General features: G+C 36.9%; 3 protein-coding genes and 1 long non-coding RNA gene across 11 annotated transcripts; 1 reads left to right on the plus strand and 3 right to left on the minus strand.

Annotated features, from left to right (window-relative positions):
* Positions 1-289: 289 nt before the first annotated feature.
* Positions 290-2,548, minus strand: LOC118433575. Its single transcript, XR_004833444.1, has 4 exons — positions 2,466-2,548; positions 1,898-1,999; positions 1,721-1,821; positions 290-529 (listed from the first exon to the last, which is right to left on the minus strand). It is a non-coding gene; the product is annotated as an uncharacterized LOC118433575 (long non-coding RNA).
* A 150-nt stretch (positions 2,549-2,698) lies between these two features.
* LOC118433574 (zinc finger protein 2-like) lies at positions 2,699-5,026 on the plus strand. 2 transcript variants are annotated; one of them, XM_035845595.1, is made up of 4 exons: positions 2,699-2,909; positions 3,116-3,235; positions 3,437-3,847; positions 4,398-5,026. In XM_035845595.1, the coding sequence occupies exons 2-4, from the start codon at positions 3,116-3,118 to the stop codon at positions 4,515-4,517; spliced, it is 651 nt and encodes a 216-aa protein (XP_035701488.1). In that variant the 5' UTR covers positions 2,699-2,909; the 3' UTR covers positions 4,518-5,026. The 2 variants fall into 2 exon arrangements, with proteins under 2 accessions (XP_035701488.1, XP_035701487.1); XM_035845594.1 differs by having other exon boundaries at positions 2,699-3,235.
* A 290-nt stretch (positions 5,027-5,316) lies between these two features.
* Positions 5,317-13,326, minus strand: LOC110862490 (folate-like transporter 2). Of its 4 annotated transcripts, XM_035845609.1 has the most exons (8): positions 12,848-13,324; positions 12,713-12,774; positions 11,822-12,179; positions 10,965-11,138; positions 9,916-10,285; positions 7,014-7,304; positions 6,419-6,611; positions 5,317-6,031 (listed from the first exon to the last, which is right to left on the minus strand). In XM_035845609.1, the coding sequence occupies exons 3-8, from the start codon at positions 11,951-11,953 to the stop codon at positions 5,662-5,664; spliced, it is 1,530 nt and encodes a 509-aa protein (XP_035701502.1). In that variant the 5' UTR covers positions 11,954-12,179; positions 12,713-12,774; positions 12,848-13,324; the 3' UTR covers positions 5,317-5,661. The 4 variants fall into 4 exon arrangements, with proteins under 4 accessions (XP_035701502.1, XP_035701501.1, XP_021967373.1 ...); XM_035845608.1 differs by having other exon boundaries at positions 11,822-12,774; XM_022111681.2 differs by having other exon boundaries at positions 11,822-12,306; positions 12,378-13,324.
* A 2,727-nt stretch (positions 13,327-16,053) lies between these two features.
* LOC110862500 (folate-like transporter 2) lies at positions 16,054-23,654 on the minus strand. Of its 4 annotated transcripts, none has more exons than XM_035845612.1 (6): positions 23,368-23,654; positions 21,266-21,716; positions 20,192-20,365; positions 19,133-19,490; positions 17,652-17,844; positions 16,054-17,017 (listed from the first exon to the last, which is right to left on the minus strand). In XM_035845612.1, exons 2-6 carry the CDS (start codon positions 21,395-21,397, stop codon positions 16,648-16,650), a joined length of 1,227 nt encoding a protein of 408 aa, XP_035701505.1. In that variant the 5' UTR covers positions 21,398-21,716; positions 23,368-23,654; the 3' UTR covers positions 16,054-16,647. The 4 variants fall into 4 exon arrangements, with proteins under 4 accessions (XP_035701505.1, XP_035701504.1, XP_021967384.2 ...); XM_035845611.1 differs by lacking the exon at positions 23,368-23,654 and adding an exon at positions 22,800-23,302; XM_022111692.2 differs by lacking the exon at positions 23,368-23,654 and having other exon boundaries at positions 21,266-22,753.
* Between the last annotated feature and the right edge of the window lie 151 nt (positions 23,655-23,805).

Consider the following 23,805-nt stretch of genomic DNA (forward strand, 5'->3'; position numbering starts at 1 on the left):
ATAGTTTATTTACAAACATACTTATTTTTACGGTAGCAACCAAAGATGAAAATTGTGTCAATGTTGGTGACAATTTTAACACAATTTCAGTAAGAACAGCCTTTACTATTGGTTGGTAGCAATTAAATTCAGGCTATTGCTACCAACTTGCTTAGAGTGTGTATGTATGTCTGCTTGTAAAAATAGCAAAATAACGTAACAATGTTACTTGAATTTTGCAAAAATTTCGATATTTATTGAATATTATTTATTCACCTCTGACTTACATACATATTTATACTTGTGTAGATATATTTTAATTTTTTGGTAGTTGACAGACCATAAGGAATCCCAGCATAGTCATTAATTTTTCGACCTTGACGTTTTCATAAAAAATAAATAGTTTACTATTCCCCGAGTATTGGGGGTATTGACTCTAACCCTCCTTCACTTTTTCAACACTCACATGGTACGGTACGATACAACATATCCAAAGGAAATCAATTTCTAGCATTGACCACTTCGTACAATCTCCTCCTTAGTGGTAAAACTACATATAATTTCAAACCAGGTTATTCACCATTTATTTAGTAACTAATCATGTGTATGTATGTGTGCGAAATTTCAGATAAATTGGTTGAATAGCAAATACAAATCTGTAGTACAAAAAATCTCAAATTTTTGAAATCAATGTTACAACGCCAAATGGGTATTTGCTCACTTTCAGTTTTTTTACTTTTAATTCCAGCGGAAAGCCAGAAATAATTTCTTCACAAAACTTTCCCTATTAATTATTAATCTCAATTACTTCTTCCATACATTACCATAGCCTACATAGAACCATATGCATGTTGAGGATATTAAAAAAACCGGAGATAAGTTTGGAAATTATAAAATTGATTCTTGAGTATCGAAATGAAGGACTTTCTTTCAGAGAAATTAACAATAAAGTTAAAATCAGTGAATCATCGGCTCGCTAAATTATTTCCAGGTGGAATAATATCTGAGCTGTGATCAATCAAAGTGTGCGTAGTGGTAAACGAAAGACAACGCCACGTCAGAACGTCGCAATTTTGATGGAGGTGAAGGTCAACCCTCGGCTCACTGCTTCAAAAATAGCTGCAGATGTCTAAACGGAGCTTGGGATTATAGTCAATACTCAAACAATTCGCAGTAGACTAAAAGCTGCTGGATTATATGAGATGGCAGCGAAGATGAAGCTATGGACATCTGCAAAGATTCAGAGGAAACGCCTGGAGTTGGCACGACCGAACACTTCGTTTTACTCACTTGGTGACCATTTAGATGTTTGAATTACGTATACGAAATCATCTCATCTTCAAGTTCGTACCCGCGGTACTTCTGTATTTGGACAAACTGTATGTATGCATTGCGGATATGGGAATGGGTGTGCATTTTCGATACCTTCCGGGCCCAATTGGTCAATACATTGCATTGGTTTTAAGAAATTCATTTGCGAACTTTTCAAGAAGAAGGACAGGTCAACACGAATAGTAAAATCTGGAAAAGCATGGCGAGGGGCGGCTGTATGATGGATGCAGTAGCTGCGTCCCCCACTCAGGGTTCGAAAAAACCCCGGGTTTTAATCCCAAAACCACTACCCACGGGTTTTTATGTTATTTAGGGGTTTTACTATATTTTCCTCCATGGGTGGGGTAAAATAATACAACCAAAAAGTTGCATTTGAAATAATGCACAAATTAGCGAAATATGTAAAAACCTGTTCTTGGCGAAAAATTCCTGTGGGCGTCAAACAAATCGCACAGGGTCGTATGATAGCTCATTTTTCTCGTAATCGTATGTAGTATCCAATGCAAAATACTGGAAAGTCGAAAAGAAATTATCCATAAAGTTTTATTTTTGGCCTCTCATTTTCAAGTGGTAAAAAAATTCTGACCTTTGACCTGTCACAAAAATTAAAAATCGGCGACGCGGAATTAATCGCCAATGAGTTTATACAGCTGCGTGCAGAGTTCCAAAGGCCTAAGTGCTCGGGATCCTATCGAGATTAAAAAAACGTTACCCTATGATCAATTTTGTTACATACTGTATGTATGTATGTATATGTATCCTTCCAAGCTAACAATTGTATGCATAAATATGCATTGAATGTTTTAAGGGAATGAAGACAAATTGAGCAGGTGGAGGTACATATGTAGTAGTAATGGTGGTGGAAAGTTTACGCATTTTAAGTCAGATTCTGCTCCTGGTAAATGGTACATAAATATTGAAAGCAAATATTGTGTAATTAAATGAAACAATTTGAATATTAATTACACAGATAGTTGCTATCACTCCGTTATCATACCAACAAACTTGAACATGTTGAATAAAGATGGATCCATCCACGAGGTATGTAAATAAGATGCCAATTAAAAAAATAAAGAGGATTACACAACCATTGGGTGAAATTTCACCAACAGTTGGATAATTTTTTGTCCAAATTGTCCCGTTTTTTAATTCACCTTGGTTAAATTTAAGTTATTCGGCTGTTTTATGCAAAGACTTTGTCCGTCCGTCTGTCTTCATGTCTCCGAGCAGGATAACTTGACAATGTTTACAACGTGAGAATCCTTTAAGGTATTAACCCAGTATTTATTAAAGGTTGCACAAAAAACGTGCTTAAAAATATCCAATCCAATTTGAAAGTTTATGGATTTCAATGTTACTTATTTTCTACTCGTCCATCTGACAAAAAGGTCCACTTTGTTAAATGAGACTTTGCCTCAATTTGAGAATAAAATTCGACCCTTTCTGATTTTCTATTTTTGTTCCTTCCATGTGCCCTCGAAAAGGCAGCATTTTACCAGATTTTACAAAACCAACACTGATATCTAGGACAGCCTGAGGTTCACAGCCAGCTATCATTAAACCTTGGAAAAGTAGAACGTACTTTTACCACAAATTGAGTAATACTTGCTGCACATTGTCAGTATTTCATTTCTGCATTTCAGCAAATCAAAATTTTGAGAATATAAATAAAACATGTCTGGAAATCAGTGACAATCACAATTTATTTGCTCAAAACAGTACACAATTTACGTTGAGTTGACCATCTAAATTAAAAATTTCCAGATATTAGTAAACTATCCAGTAAATTGGTTTTTCTCTCTAGATGGATCACACACAAAGGGCCGCATTCGAATGTCCCAATTGCTCCAAAATGTTCAAAACTAAGTCAGCATTTACCCAACACCTCGTCACACATGATCCCAACGTTAAGGTGAAATGTCAGGTGGGTTGTTACATATATTTATAAAATTGAAAGTATAATTCGTGAACAAGAATAGAGATACAAAATCTGAGAGGTTATCTGGCAAGTTGTTACAGGTCACAAAACACTTCTTACTTTAGAAAAATTAAAATACTTCTGTCGACTTTTTGTCGACTGAACCAAAAGTATTTTTGAACTACATATTTACTTATTTGGCTCTAGATATGCGGTAAAATCTCCAAAAACCCGGCCCTTTATTCTACCCACTTGGCAAGAGTTCACTCAGACCGAGAACGCCCCAGTTGTGACATTTGTGACCGGGTATTTTTCTCCCGGGTGACTTTACGAAAGCATAGAGACACCGTTCATACCAGGATTGAGGGACGAGCCCGTTTCCCATGTAAAATTCCCGGCTGTGGGAAAACCTATCTAAATAAGGGAAGTCTTTGGTCACACGTAAAAGCAGAGCATGGCGAGAATAAGGTCAGATTTGGCTGCACTCTGTGCCCAAAAGAATTTAAAAATCGGACTGACCTGGCGGATCATATTCGCACCCATACGACCGAAAAACCGTTCTCGTGTCCCACTTGTGGAAAAAAGTTCAGACAACGGCAGCACTTGAAGCCTCACCAGGTATGTAAATTTCTCTATATTTCCTGCACTCAAAAACTTTAACTTAAGAATGTTGTTGCCCTTATTAAAAGTCAAAGCCTTAAGTGCGTAAAATCATACTACACCCGGGGAAAAGTTAAATTGATAAAGCCTGAACTTTACTTGTAATTCATTCCCTTACTAGAAAATTCAAACTACAATTGAACACGCGTAAAAGTGCCAGCTTGAATTTTAAAGGTGTACTCAAAATGGCACCATTTTCAAGCTACATCGGCTTTGTCTAAAACGAGATATGACCAAAAATCAATCAGGCGAAAAATTAGAGATCAAGTGACACTTACATTTCCGTTCAAGAGAAATCAAAGTCCGCGGGGGTTTTGGCCGCGGAGGAAAAAAATGAGACACCATGTATTTATAAATCAATTTTGCCCCCCAATATTCTGCTTCAAAGGGACCATTTCACCGACAAAGAAATGAAATGAGAATGCTAATTTTTGCCTCATTTTTTAACATACTTAACTCGATAGCCATTCTTGAAAACCGTTCATTTCTTGTTTGCTTTGCTTTCCAGAAGACGCATTTGGACAAATCTGCCCGAGAAAGTTTCCCGTGTCTCGATTGCCCTGCCGCGGTTTTCTTGACTAAACGAGGGTTGCAGGAACATGTCCGAGCTTATCATGAAGATCGGTAGGATTATCCGTGCACATTTTGTGACAAGAGGTTCAGGACACGGTACCAGGAGAAGCGTCATATCGAGGCGATACACCCCCCGAGCAAGGAGGCGATTCACTCCTGCGATCACTGTGGGTACAGAAGTCACTCAAAGATTAATTTAGCTGTCCACGTGCGGCGCCATAATCCTGCGAATCAACGCGAATGTTATTTTTGTGGGAAGATGTTTAGCCGGTTTCCTATGTTGGTTAAACACTGTGGTAAATTTCATACGCTCGAAAAGTAAAAATGGATCGTCGCTGCAGCTTAAATTATAGTTCTTATTCTAAATATGTAAATATTATTGTGATTTGGTAAATGAACTTAATCAAAATCCTCAATCAGTTTGGATATTATATAGGGGCAAATAATCAATAAAAGTACAATTCCAAGTCTGGATAACGTTTTTTTACAAAATTTTAGTAAAACATTTAAACCAAAGTTTGTTTAATAATTGGCCGAATTTATGCAAATGTTATGCTGAAAAAATGTCGGGGAATAACTTGAGATATATAAAACCTTTCCCACATATATTTATGAATATTAATATTTATGTATATTTATTCAGAAATAGCTTGGGCCACATGTTAAAACGGGTAATACTTAATCATTTGCGGTTTGTAACCGCAAATGATTAACCAATTTAAAAAACTGGAAGTCATGGTCTTTGCATTTTTCTAGTTTCAATTCTATCGCGAATTTTATGTATTTATTTGCATATGTATGCAAATACGTAAAATTTACAAGTAAATTTAATATTCATTTTTGATACATACAAGTTTGTTTTTCCAGCGGTGCAGGTTATTAGCTTAATATTCACCTTTATTATTGAACAAATTGATCACATTTTAAATTTGTCAGGATTACAATAAGAGTATTTTAGTCCACATAAGTAGTGATAGTGCAACATCAGACAACATTTAGAAATTTTATGTATATCTAAGTCAACTCCATATCCAGTTATTATTTACTAGCTGCTTAATAACGATATTTGCATATTTAAATCAATGTCACCTTTATCAACATTTATCTGTATTTTGCAAAAATATTTTGGGAATTATTTAATACTTCAGGACCGCATAAAAGTACTCAGAAATATGTACATATTTTTCGCAAATTTCATGTCAGTGCTCTCTCGGAATGGAGTATGGCATATTTGCGGAAATTGTCTCCATTTCTTTCTCTTCATCATTTGCAGTTTTCTCATCTTCCACCCGCACCTTGGCAAATCTTCGCATACTATTTCGCACATCATGTCTCCAACTTTGGGTTTTGTCAGCCAACTTGCTCGGCAGGTCGTAGCAACCGAATCCGACGCCGAGGAGGATGCCGTACACGCCGTAGACGAAGTACTGGTCGCGGATTGGGAGGTGGAATCCGTGCCGCGAGGTGACCGCCATGGTCAGAAGGAGGTGAATGATGCACGCCGTGAGTGTATTCATCCCGAAGATGAAGGCCTCACTTCTTTCTCGGGTGGATTCTGCGACTTGAGATCTGTGCAAAAAAATACGGCGATAATTACTTCAAAATTGGTCACCAATCAGTGTACATCTTGCAATTATCAGGGGACTATGCATTACTGATAATGCTATTGTATCAAGAACAATATTTTAAATATTTCCACTTGTTTAAAACCTGAGATAATTAACACTTTTTTACAATGCGTGCAAATTATTTTGCAAAATTACAAATTTAGTGCAAAAGTTAATACCTAATTACCATTTACGGAAAATTATTTTTAATTACTTAGTAGAAGTTTTAACGAAATGAACAAGCAGGTTGTCAAAATACTCATTTCTCAGTGAGGGCGAATATTATTTGCAAATCATTAGGATTTTTTGCAAAAATTAGGAAATAATACTATGTATTGAAAATATTCACTTCGCAATGATGACCAAAACCTGGAACATGGTCTGGAACAGGATGAACATTCCATAGGCAACGTACAAGTCGTGCGTTTTTGCCATGACGAACAACGCGACGCCCTGGAGGAAGGTCGACACTCCGAAAACAAGACAACCCCACTTGATCCAACAGGTCTTTGTTCGGCCAACAATCAAACCAAGAACGACACCTGAGAGTGTAGAAGAAATAAAGATTTACTTCTGTGTCTTTTGAAATAAAAAAAAATTGACACACAGTATCTGCATGCTAAGACTGCTAACAAGGGAACCATTTCACGCAATACACCCGGATTTTATCGCTAGTTGAATCGAAAAATTGAGAAACAGACTTGGACTCACGCGGTACTTATCGCTCTCTTTAATTGCCCATTTGAAGAAAAATATAGTGGAGAAATTTCACGCCAGTAGAAAGCAAACGAGAGAAAATTTGTTAAAACATTCTGCTGATTTTCCTCCAAGGGGTCATTCAACGGAAAGATAAGTGGCACGTGAATCCACATTTCTGGCATGATTTTTTGATATAACATCCCCGAGTAACTTGGAAAAGGGTTCCCTTGTTTTTATGAGCTTACTGATGATTGCATGGGAAGCGTGGACCGCTCCGTTGTACACGTTTTGATGGCTGTGGTGCTCAATCTCTTTCCAGAGTCCTTCCACGTAGAGATCGACCTGGATGTAGAGGCCGTACGACATCGCCCACCACACCGACCACTTAATAATGTCCCGATTGGTGTAGGCGTAGCGTAAGTTATTTTTCCAGTGAGTGGGGGCTTCACGCCACCGTTGACAACGTGATGGTTGTTTTTCTAACCCCACATTTCTTGTGTAGTTGAGTCCGGTGGGGATCGGGGATGGCGATTCTGCTAAATAGATTAATTAACTGTGTAAATAACAAGTGGAAGCATTATTAACCTAAAACTAAATTTCAAGTACATTAAAGTTGACGGATTATTAACAAAATTTCGCTTTGTTTACAAAATTTCGAATCAAAGTATGCTTAACGGATTCGATTTATGGTGTGCCCCCTTATTCGCCGGACTGTCGATTTAATGATTTATTGAGAGTCATGAGACACTAAATTAACAAAGTTTGATTAGTAACTATAGTTAGTACATTGAACAAGTAAGATTAAAATCAATTTGCCCCATCCACCCTTGAAACCAGTTTCTCACAGCTTTCTCCAAGCACTGTCCATAACCTGTTTTCCCGACTTTATGGTCACACTTTGTATGATTTGACCCCTAACCCGTCCGAATCCCGTCATGTTCTTGACTGGTTTTCGTCGTCGGATATATGATTGTTTGGATAAAGCCTGATTTCGTCCAATTCCACCATCTTGCGGAACAGTGGAAGCATTTTCCTTCATAGGTCGAAAATCAAGTTTTTCATCGCAAATGTGTCTCACAACAATTCTCCACCAAAGGTAAGTTGCCATATCCGGTCGAAACGAAATGTCTTGCCCATTACGGCCATAAATGAAGGGAATCAGACGCCGTTGAATGCAGATAAGCCCCTGAGGTCATGGTTCCTTCCTATATACGAGGCTCAGAAATGTGCCCGTTTCCGACTATGACCAACCAAAAGAAGCGTCTTGTGAATAATCTTGCTTTATTAATCGTTCTTTCTTCATATTTTACTTAATTGCGAATATTCGCATGGAAAAATTCTGAAATTGGTACATGAAATTTATAGAATGTGAAAAATCTCTCGTCGACAATAACCAAAAACCTGGATGTAACTTTCTCATAAATTTTTTGTAGCCCCTGATTTATCACTAGAATTTTTATGCTAACGTATTTTGTTAGCTTCTGTTTCTACTGATAAAATTATCAGTAATTATTCTGATTTAATTTCCTATACCGTGGTGTGACACAGTTTGAGTTTTCAGGAATCGCTGCAGTGAGGAGTGGATGGCTTCCGTTTGTGCAGGCGTTCAACAGCATTCATGTTTTTGGGAGGCGACTCTGACACCGGGCGTCTGGGAATTGTTTCGATAGGCGCAGTTTCTGTTACCCCATACCTTTGAAATATGCCGTAAATAGTTGATTTTTGGGGATATTCACCTGAAAAAAAATTGCCCGACCCTTCTCTTGTAAAAATTGGCGAAATTTTCATAGTAGTGAAAAATGAGAGTGGCGAATGCCTCATGTTCGGCTCGTTCCATTTTGTACAAACTGTTCGGTCATATTAATGATATGCAATTATTGTTGGTACATTAGTTACTACTTACGACTACATAAAGAGATTTAAATTATTCATGCGTTTTCTTACCAAATTAATGCAATTTAAAGCAAGAGTCCGGCGAATAAGGGGGCACACCATAACAACGCTTATTTATTAGGTACACAGCAAGGTAGAGAACTTTGCTAATACCTAACGTGAATTATTCACGGTGAATATAACGTACCGGATTTAATAATACATTAATAGCAATACTAAATTCCATGTTTCGATGGTGGAAAAATTAATATGGAAAATGCATTTATTTTTAAAAATTCAGCCAATTAGAAACAGGGGGTCCGCAATCGAGGGCCTCGATTCGAGGCAGTGGTCAAATTCTGGTGCAAAATAATTTTTTATATTATTTCCAGTGGTATTTGACCCAATTTTGATGATTTTGTGACAAAAATCAAATTTCTCAAAATTCGCAAAAGGTTGCACATTTTGGCTCGTAGCGCAAAAACTGGCTAAGCGCCCCCCCCCCAATAATATTTCGGATTCTTAATGTACACAAAACTACGCAAATTTTAAGCCATCATTCATCAAAATCGTTAGAGCGCGAAAAAAACACAATCAAATTGTATACATATATTCTAAACACAATCAGATGGTATACATATATTCTAATTAGGTTGTGCAAAATTATGTAGGACACTGAATAGGGAAATTTGCAAAATTTTAGGAATTTGAATTTGCTAGTCGACAAAAAATTAAAACTAAGGAAATAAAATGATGAAGTTGATTAATTCAAAACTACAGTTGCACAGCAATTTGAAATTCGCCAATTGAATATGAATCCGATTATGTAAATAATTAATGTTAGTTAATGTTAAGCTGATATATAAATCATAAGAATTTGTGCATAAATTATGCATAAAAGATATTATTCCGAATGATGTCTTTCTGTGAATGCCACTAACAAATTAGGAGGCTTTAGAAACTGATTTAGTGGAGATTTCGGCTAGAATGTGATAGCATCGAATCGAAGCAAGTGGTAAATTTTAGCTGATTAGGTGGTGTAATAAATTTAAGGGAAATTAAATTAACCGGAATACATAAATTTGAAAGTTCTGGGGCATCAACTTTTCTATCAAACTTACGACTAATTTGTTCCAAAGTACTTAATGTGCCTTAACTTAGTTAAGAATTTGCTTAACTAATTTGCAAAATAATACCCTTTTGTAGCACACTTTACATTTCAAAATGATTCCTATTAAAAGTTAAACGTGCTAATTTGTTATTTAAAATTCTCACCTTTTTTATCCTTCCCGCCCTCTTCCTCTATTTGTTTCATGGGTTGTTCCGGATCATTTTCGTCCGCCTTTTGGCCCTTCAGTGCCTTCTCGTCCTCGACGTCCCTGAGGACGCGTGGGAGCAGAATGGAAAAGATGACGGAGCCCACCCCACCTGCCAAACTGAGATAGTTGAGCTCCTCAAAGTCCATCAGATTAAAGGAGATCAGAAGTTGTCCAGTCATTCCGGAAATGAACTGGCCAAAATGTACTGCCGAATGGGTGTAGGACGTGACCTTTTTATACTCGCATTTCTCAATGTTGGCGTACATGTAGGTGAAATAGGCGACTTCCGTACAAGTGGTGGAAATGCCGTAGAAGATTTGGCGGAGCTGGAAATAAAGTGATGAAAATTAGGGTGCATCCCAGTTTGAAGAATTATTATACAGAGAACCAATGTAGGGTTTGTAAAGCATCGTTGGGGAACGTTCATAAACTTCAAAATTTTTGTTTTTTGGCCATCCACGCACCCTCTTTAACATGTTTCACATAGGCACGACATCATTGGGCTCTAACCTCCCACCTCTCTATGTGTTAAGAAGTTTATCAACGTCCCCATGGTAATGTAATATCAGTTTAAAAATTTGCAAAAATTGATCCCTGTGACGATAAACTTTTTTTGCAAGTTAAATTTTGCGTAGGAAAACTATTGTGGCAACTTCTAAAATTGTAATACATAAACAATTACAAGGTGAATTTACTTGGCAAAAATCTGTTTCCAAGATGACCGAGTCAAATGTATATAAAAATATAATACTCCACCTCTAGGTATAATCTTTAAATTTTTGCAATATTATGCAGTTGGGTGTTTTATTGGTTTTCAATTTTTTGTTAAACGCATAGGCAATTTACTCTAATTTTTATTTTGTTCAAGATAAGGGTAAATATATGTATAAAAACGTTATTTCAATAAACTCGTCCAACAATTTGGATGTGAATGAATAAATTTCTGTAATTTTGATGACATATGTATTGGTACTAACATTGAAGAAGGATTGCAAATATTCATACCCGTGCCATATTAATGCTGTGATACCCCCAGATGGTGATGGCCCACGTGATGCAATTGTACACCCCGGAGTTCACAATGATGGGCTTGTAGGAGAAAGCGTCCGTCACCATGGTGAGGAAAAACAGGGACACGATGTACGTCCCCGTCGTGGCCGGAAGGACTTCGTGTACCATCTGAGATAAGGGAAAAAATTAGTCGATTGCTTGATCAGATTTGTAAATTTAGCAGTCAAGTTTAGGTACACTAAAAATATGTAACATGGTTGCATATTACTAATTTACAGAGTCATTTCACATACCCTTAAAAATGGGGTTACCAGTTTGAAAACTGAACATAGTCTTAATTCTGAAGTTAGTGAACTTGATCAGGAGTAAGGCTTATTCTGGTTTTTGTATCATTTGCATACTTAATTTAGACGTCAGCGTGCATTTGCTTTTCATGAGGGTAACAATATTTTAAGAGTGCATATAACGAATGTATTGAATTTATGTATATTCATAATGCTGCACAGCGTTGGATCCAATTTTTAGCATTAATTTCCAAATTCATTTGCCCTTTAGGCACAATGTTGACACCTTTGAATTTTATAGAAATCATTCGAAGATTGAATATTTCGTTATTTAACTCCCATGCGTTCTATATTTAATTACCGAGAAATCGGAAACACAATATTTCATGCAACCTTTTGCATGCAGTGTTCAAAACTGCAAAATGTATGAAGCGCTAAACGTAATTTTTAATACGCCTGTACACTTTGTAAATGGGGGCAAATTGTCTCCAGCGAAGCATTGGTGAAAGGTATTAAAAAAATGAAAATTTAAGCGACACCAATTTTTAATTTCCACGTATAAATTACCTGTTCTTGCGTGAAGTTCTGATGGTCGACGGCATAGTCGACGAGGAATGGTCCAGAGGGACGGAATTCTTTGAAAAGTCCGACCATGATAAGCACCAAAATTGCGGCTTTCCATTTACATCGGCCCTTCATGATGATGAAATTTTGATTTAATATTTCTCACAAATTTGATATATGTCGTTTCTAGTACAGCCGGAAACTTCAAGAGAATACTCATAAATATTCTGTATGTAGAAAAACGTTTCGCGAAAAGTTACACTTCACATGCATAAATTCGCATGTTAGGAAAAGTTCGCACACCACACACATTAATTTTGCACCATTCTTGCTTCACGTTTCAGTCACAACTGGTCTTGGTCTTGGCAGGGTTGATGATAAGATTTCGCCTACTCAATGCACTTCACTCGCTCCTGGACGAACGCCTTAATTGCCCACATCCTTTGCATTATTGTGAGCGCAATAATGTTTTATTTCTTTGTGGGGGACTGCGCAAAAAGGGCGGGGTTAATCATGTAGCAGGAAATGCGTCAAAATTCTCTATAACTGTGGTCACAACCTTCATGAGCGGCCCCTAGTCTGTACATACACATCCAGACAGAGACTTTACTGTGTGTAGAGGAATGGAGCGAAACCTTGCCAACTTTTTTTTTGCTCGGTGACTCTTAATTTTGTAATCTCTTTAACAAGAATTGGGCAAAATATGTTATACCACAAAATGACGTTTGTATGTATGTGTATCTAGTACCTTACTATTTGGTGAATATTCTAACAAGGTGGACAAGAACAGTGGGCTCACTAGTGGAGCAGGTATATGTGCGAGTTAGTAACCGGTTCTCCAGCAAGCGAAGAAGGCACAGGTAGGCTAGGCAAGAATGTGGGAGATGGGTTTACCTATTGAGTGGCGAACAGTGCCGGTGGATTTGGTGGGGACATTGTCAGCTTTTTCACATCCTCTACAAGTTAGATAAAGAATTAAAGTGCACTCTGTTTCATAATTGGGTACAAAGTACAAAATACTAATCGTACATTAAATATGTGGTGTTTTTTTTTGCAACACTTTTACATAGACAGTATGAAAATAAGTCGGCAAATTTTAACTCTTTTTCCTTCAAAGACTACGAACTTTAGTTTGTCTGACATTTTACATTTTTAAAGTCCACATTTTTTCCGCGGCCACTTTTACATTTTATATTCGAGTAAACGACCTTGACACTTGATATATGTATGTACACGACACAATATAAACGTTGTGCATGTACTGCATATGTGCAACTAATGTGGAATCCGTATAAATAATACTAACGAAAAATGATGTAGGCGAGTATATATACACTAATTTTGATTGTGGCTTATTGCGAAAGTGTGCAAACGAGAGGAGAATGTAATGAACACCTTGCCCACTGGGACATGCTATTCCAGATGACAGATTTATCCCGTTCAGTCTATGCACTTTCGGAGAGAAATGTGTGAAAATACGGAAAAAATCTATACCGAACGACTGCCAAGTTGGCAATGACTTTGTGCTCCGATTCCAAATTAAATGTGAAACAAGTCGTCGGGTGAAAATCAATATTGCGCAGACTTGGTTTATGTGCTTTCACTATAATGCACGGCTTGTTATGCATTTGGAGAAAACTGCCTGACTATGAGTCATCCCAGGACAGGATCACATCGAGTTAAATATTCATTGCCAAATTTAGCAAAAAAATAATGAAATGGTTAGAGCGATAAAGAAATTTAGTGGAGTACAAAGTATGCACAAAAAACATTAACAGAGAAAAAGCAGCACACTTTTAAAAATAGAATTACCCTTTTTGAAAGCAAATAAACCGTTGCAAACGAAATGTAGCAAAGGGGTGAAAACACACGTAAATGTCCTTGTGGCACACCCACATCGTCTTCCAATACTTTCCCGTCATTTTCCCCAATTATCTCAAGTTACCCCACGTCTCATTTCGCCCCGTTTCGACATAACTCCCGCGTACTTTGAACGTACACGACTATACCTTTCGATAGACACCCCACATGGCATAATTCAAGTGGCGTCGTCTACACGGTCACACGGTCATCGTACGTCAAAATGATGTCGATTTTCGAAATCCCCGTCCCAAAATACGTCTAAAACCGTCGAAACAAAAAATTCGACACCTATTCGACACGGCGTCGTCGCCATGGCGCCGTGACCTTAATACCTACAATGCCCATCTTCGAACTCATCCATACTTCAAAAATTAGAAATACTTTAGCGAAAAGCGCATCTCGATATTCGCATCCGTTTTAAAGTTATCGTGGATACGGACGGACGGACAGACAAGACATTCCCATAAAGGGGTTTTCACCCCTTAATAAATCCACTCTGAAAGCTCGACTACAGTCCATTTAAAATTGATATGCAGTAAAACATCTGGAAGGTTATTTGGCCGAGGATTAAAAAAACTCGTTATTTTCCAACTTTCACCTGTTTTCATCGTTGTCAATGGCAATCTGCACCTTGGGCCATTTGACCTTTTAAAAAAATTCGAGGACTTTATTACATATTAATTTTGAACGAACAGTAAGCAAGCTAAATTTACTCAAACCAAAGACACATTCAGGATTTCGTATAATTTACTTATTTATATAATTTCAAATTTGTTTACTTTTAACAAGATTACTGTATTTTTAAGAGTGCGATTTGGGAAGGGGTAAATTAATTTGCAAAAATTTGATGGGCATGAATAGTGGTGTGGCAAAATTTCGAAATAATACTTATATCGTCGGCTAAGTGAGTAATCCAGCGAAGTCCAAAACGCGTCAAAAAGAAATCAAGTCAAGTCCACCTATTTTGTACAGGACTTGACTGGATTTCTTTTTGATGCGTTTTGGACTTAGCTGGATTACTCACTAAGCTGACGATATGCAGTTGAGTGCATAATAATTTTCACTATGCAATACTGAAAAACGACATGAAAGCTTAAATCTGATGAATTCACGTATCAAGTATTACTTTCATACACATGTACGAAAGTCGGAAGTTAGGCTGAGATTGAGTTGAGATTTGTGTTAGAAATCTTACAAAAAAGTTACCCATGAGAAACTCAAGTTTCAGTGCCATGCGGTGCAGCGGTTGACAGTCGTTCTTTTCACATTTCTTTTTTTCCATGGTCAACTCGTGTACATGAACAAGTTTGCACAATATGTAAATGCAGTGCAAATATCACTCTGTTGAAGTGTATGCACGGATTTGGTATTGATTAAAGGAGTAAATTTGTACTTATGTCGATTTAAAATGTGCAAACATTTATGTGTACATATGTAGGTGAAGTGAAGGTTGTGTGCTAGGCATGCTTTTGTATTTACGTATCCCTAGTAAAAGAAAGATACTTATTTTTTATTGCGAATCACCTTTACAACTAATTTTATGTATGTCTTTAATCAGATTTGCTAATTAAAATTAAAATTTAACTTTTGTGGTTTTACCAGGGTTCCGTGATGAGGAATCTGGTTGCTTTTTATACTTATGTATAAATTGATTCTTCCTGTTTACTATGATAATTCGCAATTTGGAATTTTCCACTTTTTTGAAACTAGGGATTTAGTTATTTGAGTTATAGTGATAAATATAGATCATTGTGGTAATGACGTATGTGACGGGAGGGAGACAATTGTCGCTGCTACATAGCAGGTCATTTTCAACCTGTTTATAGAACCGAACTCCTTCAAGCCATAGTACACCCGTGGCACTTAAGTCCAACGAGGAGCGACTTTACGACAGATTATGCTTATCAATATTTAAACGGGATAAGGGGTATGGATGATCGGGGTAATATACTCGGCTCTTTTATGAGTGGCCCGGGTGGAACGAATTACTATAATTTGGCGCCACAGTATTGGAGACTAAATTTACACTCGGTATGTCCAGTCGACTGGGATGGAATGGAAACAAGGGTTAGGTTAGGTTAGGTTAGGAATGGGTGGCTGGATTTCAGCGTGGTGCCCCATTACCCACGGGGATAGGTGACAACCGGGCGACCACAAAGTTGGGCGTGGGCAATACAGACGGGACGGAGATTTCTGGAGTTGTAACGAATGCGGATCAGATCAGAGCGGAAATAATGTACCCAGACCGTAATGAAATGACTTTGATGAAACTTTTGTGATGAATTCCTAAATTGAACGCGAAAATGATTTTTATTTCGATGGAGATAATGGGGTAAAGTTTACGCTGTAAACATTGAATAAACAATTAGAAGTATATTTTGCATAGCGAAGTTTATTTCGCATAAATACTTCAACCCATAAGAAGCTATATCCACGAAGAATGGCTATACATTTGCGACGAGAAATGCTAATACAAATATTCTCAGTCGTAGCTAATTGGCATAATTCACCCATTTACTACACACTATTGTATTTCTGCGAAGTCAACGGAATTGATTTGATTTGAATTTCATGTACAAATCCTGACGGGTCGACTTCGCAAGATTTTAGACATGTCATTATTACAAAATTACGAACTACATCAAGAGTATTTTATTTTGTATAGTATAGTAGTAGTGTAACAATATTTAGTAATGTTGCGAATCTATATGTAATTCGACATCCAGTTGTGAAAGTGTGCTGTAAACCGGTACGTTTAATATTTAGCAATATTGCAAATTGCAGTCAGTTTATTTACAATATTGTAGTCAAATTGTAGTCAATTCTACACCCAATTATTAAACTGCTTCTTTACTCATCTACGTGCGTATGTATTTATGAGCTCAATTAAAAAAAACGATGCTTTGCAGATATTCTACTACTTACAAATATTCACAAATATCTACATATTTTCTACAAATTTCATGTCAGTGCTCTCTCGGAATGGAGTATGGCATACTTGCGGAAATTGTCTCCATTTCCTTCTCTTCATCGTGTACGTTTTTCTCATCCTTCCCCCCAACTTTGGCGCCTCTTCCGAAACTATTTCGCACATCGACACTCCAACTTCTCGTTTTGCCGGCGAGCTTACTCGGAAGGTCGTAGCAACCGAATCCGACGCCAAGGAGGATTCCGTACACGCCGTAGACGACGTACTGGTCGCGAATTGGGAGGTGGAATCCGTGCCGCGAGGTGACCGCCATGGTCAGAAGGAGGTGAATGATGCACGCCGTGAGTGTATTCATGCCAAAGATGAAGGCTTCGCTTTTTTCGCGGATGGATTCTGCGACTTGAGATCTGTGCAAAAAAAATTCTGGTACATAGTAAAAAAAAAGTTGAGCAAAATTGCCACAAGCACAACTACTGAGTAAAATTAATCCCGCTAAACTTAAAATTTACTCAAGGTTGAGCAAAAATCTGTCAAAGTTGGAGAAATTTTAACTTTTGTTGTGTATCTTTTACTCAATAGTTGTCTTGGTGGCAATTTCGCTCAAAATTGAGTAAATTTTACTCGATTTTTTTAGAGTGTAATAATTAATTTTAAATTGTCACTATCCGGTAACAATTTTGTTACCGGGGGATTATCAACAACAGTGATTTGGGCACTGTTTAGAAATATTCGAGCTACATATGAGGTTATTTTAAATTTGCAATAATTAACAACTTTTATTTAAACCTTAAAAATCATTTAAATTAATGGAAAACCAATAAATTTTGGGGGTAAATTACTCAAATTAAAATTGCAAATCTTACAAGAAAAACGGAGAATTTGCTAAAAATACACGGTATGTTTTCAAATTTCAAACATAAGGACAATTAGCTTGAAAATAGTTAATTACTAAAATACAAATCTTCAGAAAAGCTATATGCAAATTTATAAAGAGAATGAATAGAAATTTTGTAAAAATATAAAATCTTTCAAACTACTCACTTTGCAATGATGACCAAAACCTGGAACATGGTCTGAAACAGGATGAACATTGCATAGGCGACGTACAAGTCATGCGTTTTTGCCATGACGAACAACGCGACGCCCTGGAGGACGGTCGACACGCCGAAGACGAGGCAACCCCACTTGATCCAGCACATCTTTGTTCGCCCAACAATTAGACCCAGAACAACACCTGCGAGAAAAAGAAAAAATCATTACACCCATTCTTTGTGAGATTCAATTCGCACTTATTTATGGTACGAAATCCCCCGAAAAATTAAGGAACTTTGCATATCCCGGGGTTTAAAATCTTCCCGGGATTTAGTCTTAATTAAGAGTGTCGACACGATTCTATTCTGTGATTTAGATCATCTTCCCGGGTAACAATGGGCATTAAATGAAGTCCCTTCATGTGTCCTATCTCATCCGTCTGTCTGTCTATCCATATTCAGGATAACTTTAGACTGGATTCTAACTTCGACACGGGGTTTCACTTCTTTGCTACATATCACGTGCAACGGTTTATTTCGAAACAATTGGATTGATAGACTGTTTGGCGAAAGACGATTTGGCGAAAATTTATTTTTATTTCACCAAATGGTACTTTTAAAACCTTGCACTAAAAATGTCGTAGAGTGGCTGAAATTTTTTCTTCGCCAAATGGGATTATTGTTTGGCGAAAAAAATTCGCCGAAACTATTTTCGCCAAACGACGAAAATAAGGAAGTCGGACGTCCAACAATTGACCCATCTTGCAAATTTTCGAGCTAAAATTTGCAATTGTGACCTTACTGATGATAGCATGAGACGCGTGGACCGCTCCGTTGTACACGTTTTGGTGGGAGTGGTGCTCAATCTCTTTCCAAAGTCCTTCCACGTATAGATCGACCTGAATGTAGAGTCCGTACGACATTGCCCACCAGACCGACCACTTATGATGTTCCGATCTGTGTAAGTATAGATCAAATTGTTCTTCCAGTGGGTGGGGGCTTCGCGCCACCGTTGTAGACGTGAGGGTTGCTTTTTCAGACCAACATTTCTCGTGTAGTCCAGGCCGGTGGGAATTGGAGATGGCGCCGGTGCTACGAGAGTAATTAAGGTTTGCAAAAATGTGTATGAAATTATGTAGGTAAATTTTCGAAATTTAAAATTAATTTAAACCATTAGTTTACACAAGCAGAAATTTAAAACTTGCGAAGTGAATTAATTTGTAACTGGTAGAAATTTAAATTGTTTTGCTTAAATTGCTAAATTGTTAAAATTGTTTTTTTTAATTTTTATTCCCTAATCGAATTACCGTGTAACTAAAATTTGAAAATTCGCGGAACACCTTTTCTTTTATAGCTATAGACTAGCCTAATTTCTACTACAGTTGCTAGCGAGCAATTTGCTAAATTAATTTTCAACACTGGAAAGTATGAAATGCATTTGAAAATCAAATTAAAAATTTTCTGTCAAAATTTTATTTTTAAAGTTCCTACCTTTCTCATCCTTCTCATTAAGTTTCATGGGTTGTTCCGCATCGTTTTCGTCCCCCATTTGGGCCTTGAGTGCCTTCTCCTCCTCCACGTCGCGCAGGACGCGTGGGAGCAGGAGGGAAAACAAGAGGGCGCCTATCCCCCCGCCCAAACTGAGGTAGTTGAGCTCCTCAAAGTCCATCAGGTTGAAGGAGATGAGCAGCTGGCCCGTCATTCCGGAAACAAACTGGCCAAAATGGATGGCCGAATGGGTGTAGGATGTGACCCGTTTGTACTCGTTTTTCTCTATGTTGGCGTACATGTAGGTGAAATAGGCGACCTCCGTAGTAGTGACGGAAAGTCCGTAGAAAATTTGGCGGAGCTGGAAATCAAAGAAAACTAATGTGAATTTGATGATCGAATTGTAGAGAAAAGTATGCTTATAATTCTAATCAAGTGAGATACCAGCTTAGCAATATTTCCCCAAAGGAATATACATTTCTGGTGTAATTTATGCTATAGGACGAGGTACATAGTTTTCAAAATTTACTAAGAAGGATTTTATATTTGACTCGATTATTTACATATTTACCTGATTTATTACAAATAATAATTAATTATACGCTAAGTTTTGATCGGTCACTCCAGAACAAATTTGTTCCTTGGAGTTTAAGTGGGGGCTGTACATAAATCACGTGATCGATTTTGGGGGGGGTTAAGGGATCCTATCCTCCCCCATCTTAATTATAACATAAGCATATAGGTCACCAGGGGGTAGGGGTAAAAATTCGCCGAAAATCGCTCACGTGATTGATGTACAGCCCCTAGCAAGAAATAAAAGAAATAGTACCCCCGGGGATAGTTTATAAATCCTTACCATATTATTTAGTGTGTATCATGTTACGGACAAATTTTAGTTTTCAATTTTTCTAATTTTTACAGCCTAATTTTTTAAATTGCTAATTTTATATAAATTATTTACTATATCGAGAATATGGTAAAAACGTTATTTAAATAAATCCATTTAACAAGATGAACAAATTGCTAAAATTTTGTAACCAAAAATATCAATTTTATTCATACCCGTGCCAAATTGATGCTGTGGAACCCCCAGATCGTGATGACCCACGTGATGGTATTGTACACCCCACCCGCCACGATGATGGGTTTGTAGCAGAGGACGTCCGTCACCATGAGGAGGAGGATCAGAGACACGATGTACGACCCCGTCGTGGCTGGAAGGACCTCGTGGGTCATCTGAAATAAGAATTAGAGAACTGGTTGATTAAGTTGTACATATGTAAATAGATACACTAAAAATACCGTGGTGACAATTTGTCACCACGGTATTTTACTGGTGAACTATTCACCACTAAAATATGGGTTTTCTAAAATATGTTGCGTGTAGCTAATAAGTATCAAAGTTGTGGTTTCTACGAAATACGTGTTAATCTTAAACTGACTCATTTTAAGAAAAACAGTTTAAGAGGATAATCTACACTACGAAAAAAAAATCAACATTTTAATTCGTTGTCTTATCAACAATCTTGGCAAAACATGACAGGTTTTCGCAGCGAGGTTTACGGATTTTAGGAAGTTGACGTGAATTACCCGCAATTATTTGTATGCAATAAAAACTTACCGCGTTTCAGACTACAAACTTAATAGTGCAACAATAACGAAATAAAACTTGATTTTGTGGAAATTATCGTAATAATTTGACAATAAATTGTAAACAACGCAAGTATGTATGTATGCGCTTATATACCTGGAAAGGTATAGCGATTTGTCCACGCATTGTTTTTAGTGTACAGATTTACATATGAAGCTTCTACACTTCGCATGTGTATGTATCTGATCTGGTATTTGTATCATGTTATTTACAAACGGCGTTAAGTAATTTTATCCCCTTTTCAATTTGAAATTAGAATACTAGAGTTATTAGTAGTCCAGATTTAAAATTAATTAAATTTTGTGAGATGGTGTATAAAACTTAACAACATAATTGTCTCAAGAAAAGTCTACCCAAAAATTTGTAACTACTTGTAAGATTACAATTTTTTAACGTCCTTACCGTTAATCTGATAAGGGAAAAGGTATGAAAATACCATTTTTAAAAGCATGAAAATCAAATAGTTACCAATCTCTAGAAATTACCTGTTCTCCCGTGAAGTTTTTATGGTCGACGGCATAATCGACAAGGAATGGTCCCGAGGGACGGAATTCTTTTAAAAGTCCGACCATGATAAGGACCAAAATTGCAGCTTTCCATTTACACCGCTCCTTCATGATGATGACTTTCTGATTTGAACTATATTTCTTCGAAATCTTGTAAATTTATTTCTCCAGCTTGATTTTTGACACCTCCAAAGCCATAGATTTCACAAATCTGCCTCACAAACGTTTCGCGAAAAGGGACACTTTATTTATGCAAAATTTTTTTCGCAAAAATCCGTACGCACTAATTTTGCACCATTCCCATTTCACCATCAAGTTGAAACTGATGATGAAAATTCTTTATCTTGACAATGTTGACGATGATCAATCATCATCATCATCTTCTTGGTATGCACTTCACTCCAGGGCGAACTCCTTAATGACTGGCATCCTTGCAATTGAAAAATAATATTATTTTCTTGACGACTGTACGAAAAGTATGCGATAAGTTTGTAGATTAAGGACCAAGATATCCCATCCTTCCCGTGATAATAATTGCGTGCTAAATATGTAGCGAAAGGGGCCAAAATTGTGCGAGAATCGAGCACGTTCTTTATGCACGGCCCCTCGTCTGTACATGCACATCCAGACAAAGAATTTGCTGAGGTGAAGAGGAACAGAGCGAACCCAGCCAACTTTTTTTTGCTTGGTTGGTGACTCTGTACTGGCTTTTAATGTCTTGAAGAAGGTGAAGAATTGGGCAAAAAATGTTATAACAAAGCCAGATGGTGGTCGTGTAGGCCCTTATTATTTGGTGAATACTTGTAACAATAAACGCATTTTACAAGGTAGGCAAGAAGAATGGGATTATTATTGAGGATAGTGGATAAGTTGGCAACCGGTTCTCCAGCAGGAGAAGAAGGCAGAGAAGGCAGACTAAGAATGTGACGTCAAGGGAGACGGGTTTACGTTTTTATTGGGGTGCAAGGGCAACAGATTTGGTGGGGACATTGTTGGGTAGCTGTACTTTGTATGGACAGTTTAAATGGAATGACAATTTTCGGTGTTTCATAAAAGGAAACAGTATTTACATACACTCTTAAAAAAGTATGTAATGACTCAAAAAATAATAAATACTAAAAATTATACCTAATCTAAATTTTGTGTAATATATACTATACCGAATTCAGAATAAACTTTACAGTTTGTTAAATTCAATTAAAGTTTACTTTACTGGATTAAGTGTATTTTACTGCACTTGTAGTTTGTAATTACTTTTCGAAAGGGTAACATTATTTTTAAGAGCGTACGAATACGAGCATTTAATCTTTTAACGTCCCCACGGCGTCCGCGGCCAGTTTGAGTCTAAACAACCTTGACACTTGATATACACAGTGCTACGATACAAATCTTGTGCCTGCATGCATCCAACTAACTAATGTAAAATCAATATAATATAATATTTCTCACAAAAAATGATGTAGGCGAGTATACACTTCTTGCATGTAATAAATTGTGCAAACTGTAATCTCACCTGCAGAGTAAGTAATGAACACTACAAACGTTCACTGCGACGACGACATGCTATCCCACCAAATTCAGTAAAATTGGTCGTGATTATGACAAATTTATCGTTTTGGTCGACATACCTGTGGAGACGAATGAATATACACGAAAAATCCATACAGACCTCTAAATAAGTGCCAAGTTCAGAATGACTTTGCTTTTTGTGCTCTCTGGTTCCAAAGTAAATGTCAAACAAGTCTGGTTTCGGATGAAAATCAATATTGCGCAGAAACCGTTTATGTGCTTTTGCATAGGTAGAAAGCTAATAAAGCTTTCTCCAAAACTGCCTGACTATGAGTCATGATGGCGGATTAAATATTCATTGCCATTTTTAGCAAATAAAAATGATGAAATGTTTGCCTTCTGGTTTGATCGATAGGGAAATTTGGCGAAGGAGAACATAATGCAAACAGTATTAACGGAGTAAACAAACAGGGGGGATATTTAACATTTTAGGGTGACGTTTATTAGTCTGAGGGAGGATTATAAATATAAAGGAATAAAATATAGAGTAAAATATAGAGTAATAAAATTACCTTAAAAACTGTCGAAAAATTTTTCTCAATCCCTGAGTCACTTGTTAAAAATGAGGAATGTGTTTCTTTAGTAAATTTAGTGTTTTTGGTGTGGTATGAAAAATTTGGAAATATGTCCATCTAACAAACTGTAGTAATCAATAACTGTAATAAGTATGTATAAATGATATTAACATATGTAAACTATTAACAGTAATTATTTAATAACAATAATCGACAAGAAATAATTCCGTTAGTGTAAAGTTGTGTGATGTAATAATTTTCACGGTGGAATAAAGACTGACAAAATGATGGCTTAAATCTGAAGTAAATATGTGTCCAGAATGAGGTCACATATGTACGAAAGTCGGAAGCTGAGGTTAGATCGATGTTGCGATTTTTTGATGAAATCCTGCCAAAAAGTTACACATGCGGAACACGAGTTTCGGTGGGGTGCAG

Source organism: Folsomia candida, unplaced genomic scaffold (assembly GCF_002217175.1).
Source record: "Folsomia candida strain VU population unplaced genomic scaffold, ASM221717v1 Fcan01_Sc059, whole genome shotgun sequence".
NCBI lineage: Eukaryota > Metazoa > Arthropoda > Collembola > Entomobryomorpha > Isotomidae > Folsomia > Folsomia candida.

Coding starts and splice junctions, on each gene's coding strand:
- LOC118433574 (XM_035845594.1), top strand. CDS start 3,116: ATGGATCACACACAAAGGGCCGCATTCGAATGTCCCAATTGCTCCAAA. Junction 3,236..3,436: donor ACGTTAAGGTGAAATGTCAG/GTGGGTTGTTAC, acceptor ATTTGGCTCTAG/ATATGCGGTAAAATCTCCAA. Junction 3,848..4,397: donor AGCACTTGAAGCCTCACCAG/GTATGTAAATTT, acceptor TTTGCTTTCCAG/AAGACGCATTTGGACAAATC.
- LOC110862490 (XM_035845609.1), bottom strand. CDS start 11,953: ATGAAGGGCCGATGTAAATGGAAAGCCGCAATTTTGGTGCTTATCATG. Junction 11,139..11,821: donor AGAACTTCACGCAAGAACAG/GTAATTTATACG, acceptor CCCTTATCTCAG/ATGGTACACGAAGTCCTTCC. Junction 6,032..6,418: donor GTTTTGGTCATCATTGCGAA/GTGAATATTTTC, acceptor TTTTTTGCACAG/ATCTCAAGTCGCAGAATCCA.
- LOC110862500 (XM_035845612.1), bottom strand. CDS start 21,397: ATGAAGGAGCGGTGTAAATGGAAAGCTGCAATTTTGGTCCTTATCATG. Junction 20,366..21,265: donor AAAACTTCACGGGAGAACAG/GTAATTTCTAGA, acceptor TTCTTATTTCAG/ATGACCCACGAGGTCCTTCC. Junction 17,018..17,651: donor GTTTTGGTCATCATTGCAAA/GTGAGTAGTTTG, acceptor TTTTTTGCACAG/ATCTCAAGTCGCAGAATCCA.